This window comes from Engystomops pustulosus, chromosome 2 (genome assembly GCF_040894005.1).
Source record: "Engystomops pustulosus chromosome 2, aEngPut4.maternal, whole genome shotgun sequence".
In the NCBI taxonomy this organism is placed as follows: domain Eukaryota; kingdom Metazoa; phylum Chordata; class Amphibia; order Anura; family Leptodactylidae; genus Engystomops; species Engystomops pustulosus.
In genome coordinates, this window is record NC_092412.1 from 250,160,022 (window position 1) to 250,179,326 (window position 19,305).

The following is a 19,305-nucleotide window of genomic DNA, read 5'->3' on the forward strand; positions in this document are numbered from 1 at the left end:
CTGAGCTCTTTAGAACAGACTGAGACCCAGATTGGTACCACTCCCCAGCTTCCAAAAATGCACCCAGTATCTGGCCAGGATGTGGCATGTTCCTTTTGATGCTTTCACCCTGTTTTAGGGAGTTCGCTGCCAACCAGTCTGGCTCAGGGTTAAAACTCAGCTAATAATACTGATAATTTGTATTTATATAGCACCGTCATATTCCATGGCCTTTCAGCTTGCAACTAAGATAATACTGGGGGAGGGGTTGTCCTGCGTGTGATGCACATGAAAAACCTAATATGTGATCTTTGCTATATACTCCCCATGGGACCCCCCTTTTGCTACATACTACACAGTATACAGTGCATCAGTAAGTAAAGGAGTATAAATATTTCAATACTTAACAAATGAATGATGTATTGCATTCTGTGATGAGTTCAAGGATTAATTAAGGAGAAATGCACATACAAGAAATCATGTGTCTCCATGGTTACAGACTACAAACAAGACCTGTGTAGTCAGAACTTGTAATCAAGTGATAATTTCTCTCTGTGAAAATTGCTATTTTATTTAATGTGTCAATGATAATGGATATTATAGAAAGTATAAGCAGGGGGTGTAACTTGATGGGGTATAGATGGGCCCATAAGGCGGCACTGCTATATATACTAGAAGACTAGTACTATAAACAATACATTATAGTCGGGGGCCTGGCATGGACTTTGCACTGGGGCCCGCCAGCTTGAAGTTACGCCACTGAGTATAAGTAACTGTATATCCACGTTGTCCTTCTCGCGTAGGTGTCCTGACTAAACCAGACCTGGTTGATAAAGGAGCAGAACGTGAGGTTGTACGCATAGCCCGAAATGAAATGTACAACCTAAGGAAGGGATACATGATGGTCAAGTGTCGGGGGCAGATGGATATACAGAATAACATCTCCCTGGAAGAAGCCATAGACAATGAGAAGAATTATTTTGAAAACCATGAACACTTCCGGTACATTTTCCTCTTTTACATCTATTCTAATACAAAATATGCAGACACTTGATTTTGGGGCCAACATTGTGCAGCTACATGTACATTATGTTGCATATTCTATCCTTATGATTATCTGGATACATAGAATGGCTTTATGCTGAGTATCTGTATGAAGAAACGTAACACTACTAATGCATGGCAGGGGGCCCACTGGAGGATCCACCTGTTCCCCGGTGGGCCAGTCCGATCCTGCTTACTTTAAGTCATTTTGCTTATTTATTTTACCTGGATTTACCTAGTACGGCTTTGTAACTTACCAATCATCATATTGCAGGGGTCATTTTTGGATATTACAAGGTAGCAAAAGAGGCGTAGTTTTCCTTGTCCCATTTAGGAAAACTTATTTGAATATTTCCTAGAATCCCCTAGTGGAGCATCAAAGGCGATAAGTCTCCACACGCCTGCAAGGCGGCCTTAATTGGCGAAGTCTCCGTAAGGAGAACTCTTACTCCCTGACCCATCTACGAGCAGCGTTTCTAATATCAAAAATGTAGTTAATGAATATAAAATGATTATATTTGTAGTTTTCTTCTGACCCGTGGACAGGCTTCCATCCCTCACCTGGCAGATAGACTCACCAAAGAGCTGGTGTACCACATATCTGTAAGTATGCAACAGGCAACCAGAACTTACAATATCTAATATGATTTTTAGTTCAGGATATTCCAGAAACGTATGACTTTTTAATGATAAAATGCATTGTCCAAAGCTTCGTTCTGCGCCACGAACAAAGTGCACCAAAAAAAAACGGTGACACTTCCCGAGCAATGCAGAGGGCAACAGATTTATGAAGACCGGGCACCAGTTTTGATGAATCTGCCACACTCTGCGCCACACTCTGCGCACTCCACACGCACAAACTGCACTAAATGTGGGCCAATGCTACCTGGGGCTGATTTCTGGCCCAATATAATCCTGTTACAGACTGAGTTTATACCTAATGTGGCAGAACTGATAGCTGTCTGAGTGCTCTTTCATTGGGGCTTGTGAAACGGGTCTCTCAGCCAGGGGATCCATGGAGATTTGGGATCTTATTTTTATTGATGAGAACTGTAGAGTTGGTAAGTGAGTAAAAGTCGGGTCAAAAGTGATACTTGACTATAAGGGGATTACTTATACATTTTTGTAGGGGTGTACATATTTTTTCCTGTTTTCACTCTCTATTTTTTCCAAAACCAAATTTTGTTCTTTAGAAAACGTTACCCAGTATAGATCAGCAGATCCGGAGTAAGCTCCGAGAGGCCGAGGAGCAGCTCCGGAGGATCGGCTGTGGCGTCCCTGACTCAGAAGCGGAGATGGCGCAGTTTATTATCGCAGTAAGTGCAAATTAGAGAAGATATTGAGAATTTTACACTCCCAGGAATTGAACACGGACAAACAGGTTACTCCGACAATTATTTTATTCCTATGAAAAGCGAGAAACCACTTACCGTACATGATTTTGTAAAAACTTTCAACAGTGTCGGAACGATATCCAGAAACCAGGTCCTCTTATACCATCTATTCCTAACACATCACCTTTCCCACTCAGTACCTAATAAATTATGGAAAAAAAAGACAAATAACAAAGTCCAATAAAACTTAAAAGGGTTTTTAAAAAAATGTTTAAAAACCGTATTCGGTTAGTTGGTTTCTGCAGAAGCAATGGCATTGGAACAGGAAAACAGAACAGGGGGAGTATACTCTATTTTTCTTCACAACACCAGTCCCATCCCCAAACCCGAGGACATTTTCAGAAAACCCCTTTAAGACAATGGGGTACATTTACTAAGGGTCCGCGGAACGCATTTCCATCGGGTTTCCCGAATGTTTCCGTTTTGCGCTGCATTTAACTGGGGGTTTTGGCGCACGCGATCGGATTTTGGCGCATCGGCGCCGGCTTTCATGCAACACAAATCAGGGGGGCGGGCCGTCGGATGATCCGACGGATTTGGACAATGCTCGGGATTTAACATCTCAAATTGTGCCGCAAGCCCAAGCACTTACATGCACGAGGAAGAAGAAGGTGAACTCTGGCGGACCTCCAGCGGGGAAGCCACACATGCAGGATATGGGGAGCTTGGTGAATCGCGCCGGACTTCATCTTCGTCGGACCATCCGGATCGGGGATCGTGACAGGACCGGGTAAGTAAATGTGCCCCAATGCAGGTTTCTTCATACCTCTTCTTTTTAATACTCATATATACTTTCTTTTAAAAGGCGTATCATAAAATCTGAGAAATATGCAAAGCGGTGCGCCGCTCCACCCACATCTATCCTTCCTGGAACAGCCTCATTATAGTTTTAGTAACATGATTTTTTTTTTTTTACGTTATAAGAGGGTCCGAGATTTTGATGACGGAATATTGAAAATAATAAATGGGGACGAAGAAGGACACAGCGAAGACTTAAAACTTTTCAAGAACGTACGGAAATATTTTGACTCTTGGGAAACAGAAATTAAGAATGTATGTGCAGAATGTAAGTACGGAGCCGCTATGACACAATGGGGGGGGGGCGGGAATTTATAAACGTACTTCTGCCACAATTGTGGTAGTTTTGTGCCAAAAACACAGTCTAAAATTCTTTGCACCACAGTTATGAAGGCTTTTAGAGATTTTGGGCACTTTCCTGACTTGTCTGATTGAGGGGCAGGGCCTTTGGGGAGATGGGTGTGGCATCGGGAGAAAGGGCGTGGTTTGCAAGAAATCCAAAAATTCCCCTGTACAGTTTAGACCAACTAAAAGTAGGTGTAAAGTAGGAACCGGTAGTCTTCCAACCGTACCAGAATTCATCATGATGGTGATAAACCTGGCGTAGCAAAAGACAAGTGTTTTCCAGCTACACTTGTTAAATCTCCCCCAATGACTCGGGTAACGTAGTAAACCCAAAAAGTTGGAATTTACTTACCCAATTCCTTGACCCGCTTCAGAGGGGGGAATTCATTAAGACTGATCTGTTGGGTCTCAACTTACCTAATATTTAAGGCCTATTCTTAGGATAAACCTGGAAAACCCCTTTAAATGTATAAATATATGTGGCAATGGTTTAGCTTTAATATGATGTCTACACATTCCAGTTGTGAATCAGATGAGAAATGAAAACAACGTCTACGAGAATCGCTATCGAGGCCGCGAGCTCGTTGGATTCATCAACTACAGGAAATTTGAGAACATTATGAGGAAACACATAGTGAAGTTTGAAAGTCCAGCTACAAACCTGCTGCATGAAGTCACTGGTAGGATAATTATTGCTTTGGCTTTTAATGCATCCACTGAATGAAATACTTTAAAGGAAATCTACCACCAGGGTGAAGGATTGTAAATTGCTCTTCTTTAAGCTACCTATGCCCTTGTATTTAAGAAAAAAAAACTTTACACATTATGCAAATGAGCAAGAGGAGCTCCAGGCTCAATTAACACCTATGGAGCCCAAAGCCCCTCAGTCTCATTTGCATAATTTTTAAACCTTTTTTTCTACAAAATGAATGCATAAGAAGCTAAAAGAAGAGTGGCTCCTGCCAGTGGGGGCACACATCAGTATGTCAGTGTGCTTGGTTTACAATCCTTCATCCTGGGGGTAGATGTCCTTTAATAAAGAGAGTGATCACTTTAATTTGTTTTTCTCTAGAACTTGTGCAGAAATGTTTCACAGACGCGGCTTCGAAATGCTTCGCTCAGTTTCAGAATCTTTATCAGGCCGCCACGGTAAAGTTAACGTAACGTAACCCATTGCTTTAAAACATTTTGATAGAGTTTATGTGGTTGGGTTTGTAAACATTTTGCAATAAATGTAAGAGATGAATTTAGTTTCTTTTATTATTTATAGCAAGTCGTGAAATTCCTCCTTACTTCATAGCGATACTCTAACTGAGCGTTGCTAAGGATCAAGAAGTAAGAAATCTCCTTATAGAGAGTTTGCCAAGTAAGGCCACCATGAAGGGGTGTGGAGTCTTATAGTCAGTGGGGTAACAAGACTCTACTGGGCCCTGGTGTGAACTTTGGATTGGGGCCCCCATATAGCTAAACTCTCACTGCCACACCTTATACACCTTATATGTAGTCCAGCAGCCTCTCTTATTCCAGCAGCCCCCTCAATGAGATGGCAGCAGAGGCCCCCTTAGTGAGATGGCAGAAGAGGCCCCCTTAGTGAGATGGAAGCAGAGGCCCCCTTAGTGAGATGGCAGAAGAGGCCCCCTTAGTGAGATGGCAGCAGAGGCCCCAATAGTGAGATGGTAGCAGAGGCCCCCATAGTGAGATGGTAGCAGAGGCCCCCATAGTGAGATGGTAGCAGAGGCCCCCATAGTGAGATGGTAGCAGAGGCCCCCATAGTGAGATGGTAGCAGAGGCCCCCATAGTGAGATGGCAGCAGAGGCCCCCTTAGTGAGATGGTAGCAGAGGCTCCCATAGTGAGATGGTAGCAGAGGCCCCCATAGTGAGATGGCAGCAGAGGCCCCCATAGTGAGATGGTAGCAGAGGCCCCCATAGTGAGATGGTAGCAGAGGCCCCCTTAGTGAGATGGCAGCAGAGGCCCCCTTTGTGAGATGGTAGCAGAGGCCCCCTTAGTGAGATGGCAGCAGAGGCCCCCTTAGTGAGATGGTAGCAGAGGCCCCCTTAGTTGCAAAGGCATGATTAAAACCAAACCAGTAGATCTATTCCAGAAGGAACAGATTCCCAGCTGTAGACAGCGATGTACAATGTTTCAGCCTGATTGGGTCTCATCAGTGCAGTGCAGGAAACTGGTTTGGCTGATGTTGCTAAGGATGATCAGTTTTTGGTCTGCATTATCTGTGCTATTCAGGCTGAATTTTATTATTATTAATTCAGAGACAAGTAATCCCCTGCAATCCTCCTTTATGGACCTTATGGCCCTTTTTAGCAATGAATGTGGCATGAATACCATGAAAACATTATTCTCTGAGATAAGACTATTAGAGCGATACCAAATCTTAAGAGGTTTCTCCAGCCTTAAGCTATTGATGATCTATCCGCAGAATAGGTGATTAGTGGGGGTGCGTAATTTTATAGGAATCCTCCATAGTCTTGTTCATGGGAACCAAAACCTTTTTTTCCTTTGGTATTACCTTTTAGAGCCCACCTCTGAGGGAGACTTATTTGGCTCCCCCTCTGTGGTAAGAACTATTAGAGCCCTCCCCTGAGGGTGACCTATTTGACCCCTCCTCTGAGGGTGACCAATTTGACCCCTCCTTTGAGGATGACCTATTTGACCCCTCCTCTGAGGGAGACTTATTTGGCTCCTCCTCTGAGGGAGACTCATTTTGCTCCTCCTCTGAGGGAAGAACTATTAGAGCCCTCCCCTGAGGGTGACCTATTTGATCCCTCCTCTGAGGGTGACCTATTTGACCCCTCCTCTGAGGGAGACTTATTTGGCTCCTCCTCTGAGGGAGACTTAGTTGGCCCCTCCTCTGAGGTAAGAACTATTACAGCCCTCCCCTAAGGGTGACTTATTTGACCCCTCCTCTGAGGGAGACATATTTGGCTCCTCCCCTGAGGGAGACTTATTTGGCTCCTCCCCTGAGGGTGACCTATTTGATCCCTCCTCTGAGGGAGACTTATTTGGCTCCTCCTCTGAGGGAAACTTATTTGGCCCCTCCTCTGAGGTAAGAACTATTAGAGCCCTCCCCTGAGGGTGACCTATTTGATCCCTCCTCTGAGGGTGACCTATTTGACCCCTCCTCTGAGGGAGACTTATTTGGCTCCTCCTCTGAGGGAGACTTATTTGGCCCCTCCTCTGAGGTAAGAACTATTAGAGCCCTCCCCTGAGGGTGACCTATTTGACGACTCCTCTGAGGGAGACATGTTTGGCTCCACCTCTGAGGGAGACTTATTTGGCTCCTCCCCTGAGGGTGACCTATTTGACCCCTCCTCTGAGGGAGACTTATTCGAACCCTCCTCTTAGGGAGTCCTATTAGGCTTCCATACTTTAAGCGGTAGAATCGTGGCTATAATATGGCCTTTAACTGCAATAGCCACCACATGCCATAGCAAGCATCACTCTTACCATCAGGATATCCAATGATCTAGTTTGTTCAGTCGCATTTTGGTAGATAGGTGCTAAGTAGGATTAGGGTTCCCACCCCAAGCAAATTCGGTGCCCACTGTGCAAGCCATCTATGCCCCTTTCAGCTCACATAATCTGTGTTTGACGAAGGCCTGTGATTGGCCGAAACGTCACTAAAATTTTGTGATCGTTTTTTCGTAAATAAAGTCACCACTTGGCATCATATCTAAAGGAGTGATAGGATTACTCTTTATCCAAATATCCAAATAATTGTTATGTCCCAAATAAGTGACATTATCCCTAATAATTACCAGAATTCAGTGTTAAAATTACACATTTTTACACAACTTTCCTCTTAATTTCACTTGTGATTAATATTTGCTTTTTCTTGTTTCAAGGACAAAATTGAAGATGTTTCTCACAAGCAGAAGAAGGGGGCGCAGGACATGATCACATTACAATTCAAAATGGAGGGAATCATCCATTGCCAGGACTCTCTGTACTGTGAGGCTTTGGTAGTTCAAAGAGCCGCGGAGAGGGGTAACGTCCTGCAGGACCAGAAGCAGCTGTCCATGAATGAGCTGACCTCTCACCTGGCCGCATATTTCCAGGTGAGCCACCGGTGTCAAAGTCAAATGAATCCCCCATGTTAAAGACATATTCCCGGGATCTCAGGTGTTTAAGACATCCGCAAAGGATGGAGGACCACTGACCCCACATCCTTCCTGTACAGAGCGGTGGTCTTACTGACAGTGTGCTCTCCATTGAAGTCCATGGGAGGCTGCCTGTCAGCCTTCCATGTCATAAATACTTGACATGTGACCACCCCTTCTATCAAAAACAAGATGACCGCGCCTGCAGCATCACTGTTCCTCTACTGCATCTGTGTGGAGAGGCCGGCAGGCACCATGTGATGATGTCATCACGTCTGCCGGAATTACTGCAAACAGAAAGCAGCAAAGGAAGAAGAGAAGATGAGATGCTGGGAACTGGGAGAGGTGAGTATGTGATGTTATTTTTTAATTCAGTTTAAACAAGGAAAGGAGGAGGAGAGGGGGACACAATATGAGGAGGAGATGAGAGGCCACAATATGAGGGGGAGATGAGAGGCCAGAATATGAGGAGGAGATGAGAGGCCAGAATATGAGGGGGAGATGAGAGGCCACAATATGAGGAGGAGATGAGAGGCCACAATATGAGGGGGAGATGAGAGGCCACAATATGAGGAGGAGATGAGAGGCCAGAATATGAGGGGGAGATGAGAGGCCACAATATGAGGAGGAGATGAGAGGCCACAATATGAGGAGGAGATGAGAGGCCAGAATATGAGGGGGAGATGAGAGGCCACAATATGAGGAGGAGATGAGAGGCCACAATATGAGGGGGAGATGAGAGGCCACAATATGAGAAGGAGATGAGAGGCCACAATATGAGGGGGAGATGAGAGGCCACAATATGAGGAGGAGATGAGAGGCCATAATATGAGGAGAAGATGAGAGGACACAATATGAGGGGGAGATGAGAGGCCACAATATGAGGGGGAGATGAGAGGCCACAATATGAGGGGGAGATGAGAGGCCACAATATGGGGAGGAGATGAGAGACCACAATATGAGGGGGAGATGAGAGGCCACAATATGAGGGGGAGATGAGAGGCCACAATATGAGGGGGAGATGAGAGGTCACAATATGAGGAGGAGATGAGTGGCCACAATATGAGGAGGAGATGAGAGGCCATAATACGAGGAGGAGATGAGAGGCCACAATATGAGGGGGAGATGAGAGGCCACAATATGAGGAGGAGATGAGAGGCCACAATATGAGGGGGAGATGAGAGGCCACAATATGAGGAGGAGATGAGAGGCCACAATATGAGGAGGAGATGAGAGGCCACAATATGAGGAGGAGATGAGAGGCCACAATATGAGGAGGAGATGAGAGGCCACAATATGAGGGGGAGATGAGAGGCCACAATATAAGGAGGAGATGAGAGGCCATAATATGAGGAGGAGATGAGTGGCCACAATATGAGGAGGAGATGAGAGGCCACAATATGAGGGGGAGATGAGAGGCCACAATATGAGGAGGAGATGAGAGGCCACAATATGAGGAGGAGATGAGAGGGCATAATATGAGGGGGAGATGAGAGGCCACAATATGAGGAGGAGATGAGAGGCCACAATATGAGGAGGAGATGAGAGGCCACAATATGAAGGGGAGATGAGAGGCCAGAATATGAGGGGGAGATGAGAGGCCACAATATGAGGGGGAGATGAGAGGCCACAATATGAGGGGGAGATGAGAGATCACAATATGAGGGGGAGATGAGAGGCCAGAATATGAGGAAGAGATGAGAGGTCATAATATGAGGAGGAGATGAGAGGCCATAATATGAGGAGAAGATGAGAGGACACAATATGAGGGGGAGATGAGAGGCCACAATATGAGGGGAAGATGAGAGGCCACAATATGAGGGGGAGATGAGAAGCCACAATATGGGGAGGAGATGAGAGACCACAATATGAGGGGGAGATGAGAGGCCACAATATGAGGGGGAGATGAGAGGCCACAATATGAGGGGGAGATGAGAGGTCACAATATGAGGAGGAGATGAGTGGCCACAATATGAGGAGGAGATGAGAGGCCATAATACGAGGAGGAGATGAGAGGCCACAATATGAGGGGGAGATGAGAGGCCACAATATGAGGAGGAGATGAGAGGCCACAATATGAGGGGGAGATGAGAGGCCACAATATGAGGAGGAGATGAGAGGCCACAATATGAGGAGGAGATGAGAGGGCATAATATGAGGGGGAGATGAGAGGCCACAATATGAGGAGGAGATGAGAGGCCACAATATGAGGAGGAGATGAGAGGCCACAATATGAGGGGGAGATGAGAGGCCACAATATAAGGAGGAGATGAGAGGCCATAATATGAGGAGGAGATGAGTGGCCACAATATGAGGAGGAGATGAGAGGCCACAATATGAGGGGGAGATGAGAGGCCACAATATGAGGAGGAGATGAGAGGCCACAATATGAGGAGGAGATGAGAGGGCATAATATGAGGGGGAGATGAGAGGCCACAATATGAGGAGGAGATGAGAGGCCACAATATGAGGAGGAGATGAGAGGCCACAATATGAAGGGGAGATGAGAGGCAACAATATGAGGGGGAGATGAGAGGCCACAATATGAGGGGGAGATGAGAGGCCACAATATGAGGGGGAGATGAGAGATCACAATATGAGGGGGAGATGAGAGGCCAGAATATGAGGAGGAGATGAGAGGTCATAATATGAGGAGGAGATGAGAGGCCACAATATGAGGAGGAGATGAGAGGCCAAAATATGAGGAGGAGATGAGAGGACACAATATGAGGGGGTGATGAGAGGTCAAAATATGAGGAGGAGATGAGAGGTCACAATATGAGGGGGAGGTGAGAAGTAACAATATGAGGAGGAGATGAGGGGCCACAATATGAGGGGGAGATGAGAGGCCACAATATGAGGAGGAGATGAGAGGACACAATATGAGGGGGTGATGAGAGGCAAAAATATGAGGAGGAGATGAGAGGTCAGAATATGAGGGGGAGGTGAGAGGTAACAATATGAGGAGGAGATGAGGGGCCACAATATGAGGGGGAGATGAGAGGCCACAATATGAGGGGGAGATGAGAGGCCACAATATGAGGGGGAGATGAGAGGCCACAATATTTGGAGGAGATGAGAGGCCAAAATATGAGGAGGAGATGAGAAGCCACAATATGAGGTGGAGATGAGAGGACACAATATGAGGTGTAGATGAGAGGCCACAATATGTGGAGGAGATGAGATGCCACAATATGAGGGGGGGATGAGAGGCCACAATATGAGGGGGAGATGAGAGGCCACAATATTTGGAGGAGATGAGAGGCCAAAATATGAGGAGGAGATGAGAGGCCACAATATGAGGTGGAGATGAGAGGCCACAATATGAGCAGGAGATGAGAGGCCACAATATGAGGGGGAGATGAGAGGACACAATATGAGGGGAAGATGAGAGGACACAATATGAGGGGGAGATGAGAGGCCACAATATGAGGGGGAGATGAGAGGCCACAATATGAGGAGGAGATGAGAGGCCACAATATGAGGGGGAGATGAGAGGCCACAATATGAGGAGGAGATGAGAGGCCACAATATGAGGAGGAGATGAGAGGGCATAATATGAGGGGGAGATGAGAGGCCACAATATGAGGAGGAGATGAGAGGCCACAATATGAGGAGGAGATGAGAGGCCACAATATGAGGGGGAGATGAGAGGCCACAATATAAGGAGGAGATGAGAGGCCATAATATGAGGAGGAGATGAGTGGCCACAATATGAGGAGGAGATGAGAGGCCACAATATGAGGGGGAGATGAGAGGCCACAATATGAGGGGGAGATGAGAGGCCACAATATTTGGAGGAGATGAGAGGCCAAAATATGAGGAGGAGATGAGAGGCCACAATATGAGGAGGAGATGAGAGGCCACAATATGAGGGGGAGATGAGAGGCCACAATATGAGGGGGAGATGAGAGGCCACAATATGAGGAGGAGATGAGAGGACACAATATGAGGAGGAGATGAGAGGCCACAATATGAAGGGGAGATGAGAGGCAACAATATGAGGGGGAGATGAGAGGCCACAATATGAGGGGGAGATGAGAGGCCACAATATGAGGGGGAGATGAGAGATCACAATATGAGGGGGAGATGAGAGGCCACAATATGAGGAGGAGATGAGAGGCCAGAATATGAGGAGGAGATGAGAGGTCATAATATGAGGAGGAGATGAGAGGCCAAAATATGAGGAGGAGATGAGAGGCCAAAATATGAGGAGGAGATGAGAGGACACAATATGAGGGGGTGATGAGAGGTCAAAATATGAGGAGGAGATGAGAGGTCACAATATGAGGGGGAGGTGAGAGGTAACAATATGAGGAGGAGATGAGGGGCCACAATATGAGGGGGAGATGAGAGGCCACAATATGAGGAGGAGATGAGAGGACACAATATGAGGGGGTGATGAGAGGCGAAAATATGAGGAGGAGATGAGAGGTCACAATATGAGGGGGAGGTGAGAGGTAACAATATGAGGAGGAGATGAGGGGCCACAATATGAGGGGGAGATGAGAGGCCACAATATGAGGGGGAGATGAGAGGCCACAATATGAGGGGGAGATGAGAGGCCACAATATTTGGAGGAGATGAGAGGCCAAAATATGAGGAGGAGATGAGAAGCCACAATATGAGGTGGAGATGAGAGGACACAATATGAGGTGGAGATGAGAGGCCACAATATGAGGTGTAGATGAGAGGCCACAATATGTGGAGGAGATGAGATGCCACAATATGAGGGGGGGATGAGAGGCCACAATATGAGGGGGAGATGAGAGGCCACAATATTTGGAGGAGATGAGAGGCCAAAATATGAGGAGGAGATGAGAGGCCACAATATGAGGTGGAGATGAGAGGCCACAATATGAGCAGGAGATGAGAGGCCACAATATGAGGGGGAGATGAGAGGACACAATATGAGGGGAAGATGAGAGGACACAATATGAGGGGGAGATGAGAGGCCACAATATGAGGGGGAGATAAGAGGCCACAATATGAGGAGGAGATGAGAGGACACAATATGAGGAGGAGATGAGAGGCCACAATATGAGGGGGAGATGAGAGGACACAATATGAGGGGGAGATGAGAGGCCACAATATGAGGGGGAGATGAGAGGCCACAATATGAGGGGGAGATGAGAGACCACAATATGAGGAGGAGATGAGAGACCACAATATGAGGAGGAGATGAGAGGGGACACAATATGAGGAGGAGATGTGAGGCCACAATATGAGGGGGATATGATACGCCACAATATGAGGGGGAGATGAGAGGCCAAAATATGAGGAGGAGATGTGAGGCCACAATATGAGGGGGAGATGAGAGGACACAATATGAGGGGGAGATGAGAGGACACAATATGAGGGGGAGATGAGAGGCCACAATATGAGGAGGAGATGAGAGGCCACAATATGAGGAGGAGATGAGAGGTCACAATATGAGGGGGAGATGAGAGGACACAATATGAGGAGGAGATGAGAGGCCACAATATGAGGGGGAGATGAGAGGCCACAATATGAGGAGGAGATGAGAGGCCACAATATGAGGAGGAGATGAGAGGTCACAATATGAGGAGGAGATGAGAGGCCACAATATGAGGAGGAGATGAGAGGCCACAATATGAGGGTGAGATAAGAGGGGCCACAATATGAGGAGGAGATGAGAGGGGCCACAATATGAGGGGTAGAAGAATGGGGACCACAGTATGAGGAGGAGATGAGGGCCACAGTGTGAGGGGGAGATGAGGGCCACAGTATGAGGAGGAGATGAGGGCCACAGTGTGAGGGGGAGCTCACCGAAGCACAGATTAATTTTAATAAAAGGTCCCTCCTACCTAATGCTGATTTCCAAGTCCATGTTTACACAAGGTGCTTCTGTAAGGCATAATACTTGCTAACCAAACACAAGTATTTAGCTCTTAACACATCTACATTCAGGGAGCAGATTCTCCAGATGCACCGGAAATGCATTTTAAAGTGGAATTTAATTGCATCTTGTGAACATGGCCATAGACTGCGTTCATACTATCTGTTAAAACACATTGCAAACAGAACAGGAAAATGCAACTTAAACTAAATCTTCATTTATACCATCAGTAATAGGGGCGTATTTTGTGGTGCATTTTGCCTGATGCATTTTCAATGTATTCAAAACGTAATTAAAACGCATTGTTTGAAGGCGGCTTAACAATGTAACAGGCAATATTTCAATGTTGAATTTGGTGGGCCCCCAGAATAAATTTGAGTGGTGGGCTCTAGGACCCGTAGTCTGACACTGCATCCCTCCCCCACAGAACAAGAACCTGCAGTTGCATCCCCCTCCTCTCCCGTCCCTTCTGTCTCTTTATCCCTGTGTTACGCTAAAATTTGAAGTACAGGTCTCTTTTTTCCCTGTCTGTTCCAGAACACCACCAACCGTTTGGCCAATCAAATCCCTCTGATTATCCAGCATTACATTCTATATGAGTTTAAGGAGAACCTGCAAATTCAAATGATCCATCTGTTGCAAGAACAAAACAAGTCTGAATTACTAGAGGAAAGAGACGGCCTGTCTGGAGAGAGACAGAAGCTCCGGGATCGGATTCAGCGTCTCCAACTCGCACGTGAACGCTTACAAAATTATAGTTTCTGAAGGAAAAAAAAACTTACTGTTACTTTAAGACAATGGGGCAGATTTATCAAGTGTCTGAAAGTCAGAATATTTCTAGTTGCCCAGGGCAACCAATCACATCTCCCCTTTAAAATATTCATGAGCACTGGTAAAATGAAAGCTGAGCTGTGATTGGTTGCCGTGGGCAACTGGAAATATTCTGACTTTCAGACACTTGATAAATCTGCCCCAATATGCTTTTTACAACACAAGTGAACAGTCTTGGCAATTTCAGTACATGCAAGGATAAAACTAGGGCTGGACACGTCATTTTAGTACCCCAGGTAGACAAGAAAAATGGCATCTACACCCAAGTACGTATAGACCTATAGGCACTGTGGGTGCGGTGTCTTGGGTGACAAGTTAAGAGGGTGTGGCACCTGCTCCATACACATACTTCATTCAATTGTACATGCATCTTAAAGACATGGGCGCTATTGATTACAAGAATGACTCCCAGGACTGCAGCTCTGTGACACAGGAAGTGTGATGATGTCATCAGGCGTCTTGTGTCTACAGCAAAAGGCCAGCAGAGCAGCCGGAAGGGGAAAAGGACACCTTAGGTGAGTGGGTAAGATGAGTACCCGAAGTTTTCAAAAGTTTTTCTATGTAAGTAGCTTAGGGCTACTAGAATAGGGCTAGTGTGGTAGGGCTGGTGTGATAGGATACATAGGCCGGGGTCAAGGTTACTGGATTCGGATTTGGTGTATTTTTCTTTTTTTTTTTCTTTTAAATTGTGTTTTTTTTTTTACTTGAAATACACTTTAGTGAAGTTGATGTCTACTAAGCCTTTTATTCACACGAGCATGAAAAAAGCAGCAACGTTTCGATTCACCATGAATCTTTTGTCAAGCATGCTTCTGTTACCATATCTATACAGTAAGATAACATATCTTCCCAAATCTAATCAGTAAGCTTGTTCCAGGTACCATATTTATACAATAAGTTTGTTCTGTTTCCATATCCGTACAGGAAGCATTGTTCTTTACCATATCCTTACAGTAAGCTTTTGTCTATAAAGAAAGCTTGGTTCTTTTACCATATATATACAGTAAGCATTCGTCTATAAAGCAAGCTTGGTTCTGTTACCATACCTATGCATTAAACTTTTGTCTTTTACCATATATATACAGTAAGCGTTCGTCTATAAAGCAAGCTTGGTTCTGTTACTATACCTATGCATTAAACTTTTGTCTGTTACCATATATACAGTAAGCGTTCGTCTATAAAGCAAGCTTGGTTCTGTTACCATATCTATGCATTAAACTTCTGTCTGTTACCATATATATACAGTAAGCGTTTGTCTATAAAGCAAGCTTGGTTCTGTTACCATATCTATGCATTAAACTTCTGTCTGTTACCATATATATACAGTAAGCGTTCGTCTATAAAGCAAGCTTGGTTCTGTTACCATATCTATGCATTAAACTTCTGTCTGTTACCATATATATACAGTAAGCGTTTGTCTATAAAGCAAGCTTGGTTCTGTTACCATATCTATAAAAAAAACTTTTGTCTGTTACCATATATATACAGTAAGCGTTCATCTATAAAGCAAGCTTGGTTCTGTTACCATATCTATACAAAAAACTTTTGTCTGTTACCAGATTTATATAGTAAGCTTAGTTTTGTTACCGTATCTATATAGTACCCCATCTATACATTAAGCTATAGCAAACAAACCACATTTGTCCAGCACTCTAAGACCTCACACTGGATATGATGAGTCTTCTTTATTGATTCTTGCAGCCTCTCATGGCTATGCCCATAGATCAACGCATTTATACGTGTGCCATCTTATTCATGATCTATTGTTACAATAATGATACAAAGATTTAAAACATCACACAAGGGGGAAATACTGAGACATATGATCACATGATCCCATAGCACCTTCCCTCCGTGACGTCAGGTTAAAGGTAATCTGCCACCTGGATGAAGAGCTTCTAAACCAAGCACACTTACATGCTGGCATGTGCCTACTGTAACAGGATTCTTCCTTCGTTTAGTGTCTGATAGCTAAGTTTTTGAGAAAACCATCTTTTACAATTATGCAGTTGAGCCTCAGGGGCTCCTGGCTACGTCCCACAAGCCCCTTCTGGCTCACTCTCCTTCTAATCCCATAATTCCCCACCTCCATTCAGCCTGCTTCCTTTCTCTCCAACTAGAACAGAGGTGTGAATTATTGGCAGACACCTGCCCTAACAGGGGCTTCTGTGGCATAGCCAGGAGCCCCTCAGGCTCATATGCATAATTTGAAAACACTGTTTTCTCAAAAAGTAAGCTATGAGAAGAAAAGAAAAAAATGGATACTGTTTCAGGAGGCACACGCCAGAATGTAAGTGTCCTTGGTTTAGAAGAATGACATCCATGCGGTAGATTTCCTTTAAAGGGGTATTCCCATGAAGACAAGATTCTTAAATATATTCAGGATAACAAAATAACACATTCTCTCATCCAATGTAATTAACAAAAATACAGCATTTCACAGATATAATTCAAACTGTCTCTATCAGTCCTGGTATACACAATTGCCCCTGGATCCGACTGTTAATCTTCTGACTTTAGGGTCAGGAAGACATATTGTTCTCCTGTGTGCTCTCTGCCTCCAGCCCCCAACCCTGCATTCCAGGACGAGCTCACACACACAGAGACTTCCTGCTAGCAAGCAACATCATTGTGAGGAGAGTAAAGCTACAGACAGATAAGGTCATTATCCAGGGTAGGGGGAAGGATCCATATAGCAGAGTGTAAGATATGGCTGTTATAGCAGAGAATCTCATGTGTAATATGCATCTCATGGATCTCATGCAGCACATACACTGCTAAACATTTTTTCTATGAAAAATCAGTTTTAGAGAACAAAAGATAAGTTATATATTACCTTAGAATGACATATGCTCTGTGACTAGTCAAGTCGCCCCCTGGGTCAGGCTGAAGAGGAGTAGTTTTCCCAGTACCCTCGGGAAACGGCTTCTCTGTGTTTGATTTTCAAAAGACTAATCCCGCCCCTCACCCGTCCTTCTCTGTCAAATTTACACCTCTGGCACGCCCGATACAGCAGACGTCACTTATCCATGTCCCGCCTGCTGTCCGGAACTCTTGCCTCACTGTATAGTCACCACCCAGCAACGCTTCACCTGCGCATGTGCAGGTTATGAAAGATGCTGACCACGCAGGGGTGAGAATGCCTGACGCAGTCAGTGAGAGTTCTGGACAGTGGGCGGGACTTGGATAGGTGGCGTCTGCAGGGGGGGGGGGGGTGAGACAAGGGGCGTAAAAATGATGGAGAAGGGCGGGTTAGGGGCGGGATTAGTCATTTAAAAATCACATGCGGAGGAGTGATTTCCCGAGGGCGGGGGGAAACCATTTCTCTTCAGCCTTGACGACTTGACTAGTCACAGAGCACATGTCATTGTAAGGTAATATATAAGTTATCTTTTGTTCTGTAAAATGGATTTTTCGCTATGCTCTATGGGGCTGGGGGGTGCTAAAAATGGGGTCTCCTGGGAACAGGTTCCCTTTAATGAAAGTGTATATAAACCTTGTACCCTGATAATCTTAGCACATTGTCAGCACACAGCATCAAGTGTCTGCTTAGAGAGTCCCCGCTCACATTCCGGAATCTTACACTGACCATCACTGAGTGATAGGTGCTAAAACAGCGATAACACCGGCAGACCCGAATCCTCCTTGGACAACGCGCCGCGGGTTCTCGACTGTACCAGGTAAGTAAATGTGCCCCAGTGAGTTAGCGCTCAGCCGGCGGAGTGACATGCAGAAATGACGTCATCCCCTCGGGAGACGGGATGACAGACTGGCGTGACACGACAAGATCGGGAGGGGACATCCCCCCTTTGACATCAAAGGATCGATCTGATTGGTCCTGTGATGTCGATCGCTGCGATTGGCCCGTCTGTACAGCTTCACCGATGGCACGGGCAAAAGAAAGTGCCTCCCCCAGACGCCCAGTTATATATAACACCACAAGGTGAGCAGCACCGGGAGGAAAACCGGAACAGTAACGCCCCTTAAAGTATAAATATCTATATATGTGTATATCCCAGACACCCCCAGTCCACGGGCACCGTCCCTATGCAGTCGGGGGCACCCTCCCTATGCAGTCGGGGGCACCCTCCCTATGCAGTCCGGGCCACCCTCCCTATGCAGTCGGGGGCACCCTCCCTATGCAGTCGGGGGCACCCTCCCTATGCAGTCGGGGGCACCTTTCAACTTAGAGATATTGTAAAAACATGTGTGATTAGGACTTTTCTGTCTCTATTGGAACCTGTCATATTTACAAAAGAGAGCTCTGGTGACAGGTTCCCTTTAAGGGCAGGGGGTAAGAAAATGAGTGGGCGGGCATAAGGTTCATTCCGCCCCTCTCACACTCCGCCCCCTGCGTCAGGTATAATGTATACAAAGTATTTCTTCTACCAAGACTACTGCTTCAAGAACATGTTACTAGAATGTTACTAGAATATTCTATACGGAAAATTATCACTATAGTAGGACTACAACTCCCAGCATGTCCTCCTAGTAGCCAAGTTTCCTCCAGGTTTCAGGGCCGGGAAGACTTTCTATTCCCTGAGATGCAGGAGTTTCGGTTGTGATTTCCTGTAATGATGAGATCCCTCTCCCTCCCCCTCTATCACCCATTCATGACGCCGCGCTCCATCCTCTGCTGCCAGACACACACGGGCTCTCACAGAGCCCGCCCCATGAGATTTGTGTCATGTCACCTGTTACTGCATCATTCAGTGTGATCCTAATCCCCCCGTGTTGTTACTAGTATGTGTGACCCTAATCCCCCCCGTGTTGTTACTAGTATGTGTGACCCTAATCCCCCCGTGTTGTTACTAGTATGTGTGACCCTAATGCCCCCGTGTTGTTACTAGTATGTGTGACCCTAATCCCCCCGTGTTGTTACTAGTATGTGTGACCCTAATCACCCCCGTGTTGTTACTAGTATGTGTGACCCTAATC

General features: G+C 45.8%; 2 protein-coding genes across 3 annotated transcripts in view; both read left to right on the forward strand.

Moving 5' to 3' along the window:
• Positions 1–15,891, forward strand: part of LOC140119599 (interferon-induced GTP-binding protein Mx1-like) — a 55,982-nt gene extending 40,091 nt beyond the window's left edge. For both annotated transcript variants that reach the window (XM_072138809.1, XM_072138810.1), the window contains 8 exons: positions 783–981; positions 1,548–1,626; positions 2,217–2,339; positions 3,342–3,483; positions 4,082–4,240; positions 4,633–4,709; positions 7,422–7,634; positions 14,074–15,891. In XM_072138809.1, coding sequence (XP_071994910.1) covers positions 783–981; positions 1,548–1,626; positions 2,217–2,339; positions 3,342–3,483; positions 4,082–4,240; positions 4,633–4,709; positions 7,422–7,634; positions 14,074–14,301 — 1,220 coding nt within the window. In that variant the 3' untranslated portion in view covers positions 14,302–15,891. The remainder of the gene's footprint in view (positions 1–782; positions 982–1,547; positions 1,627–2,216; positions 2,340–3,341; positions 3,484–4,081; positions 4,241–4,632; positions 4,710–7,421; positions 7,635–14,073) is intronic.
• LOC140119600 (interferon-induced GTP-binding protein Mx2-like) overlaps positions 1–19,305 on the forward strand; it is an 87,949-nt gene that overhangs the window by 30,099 nt on the left and 38,545 nt on the right. The gene's annotated exons all lie outside the window — the stretch shown is intronic.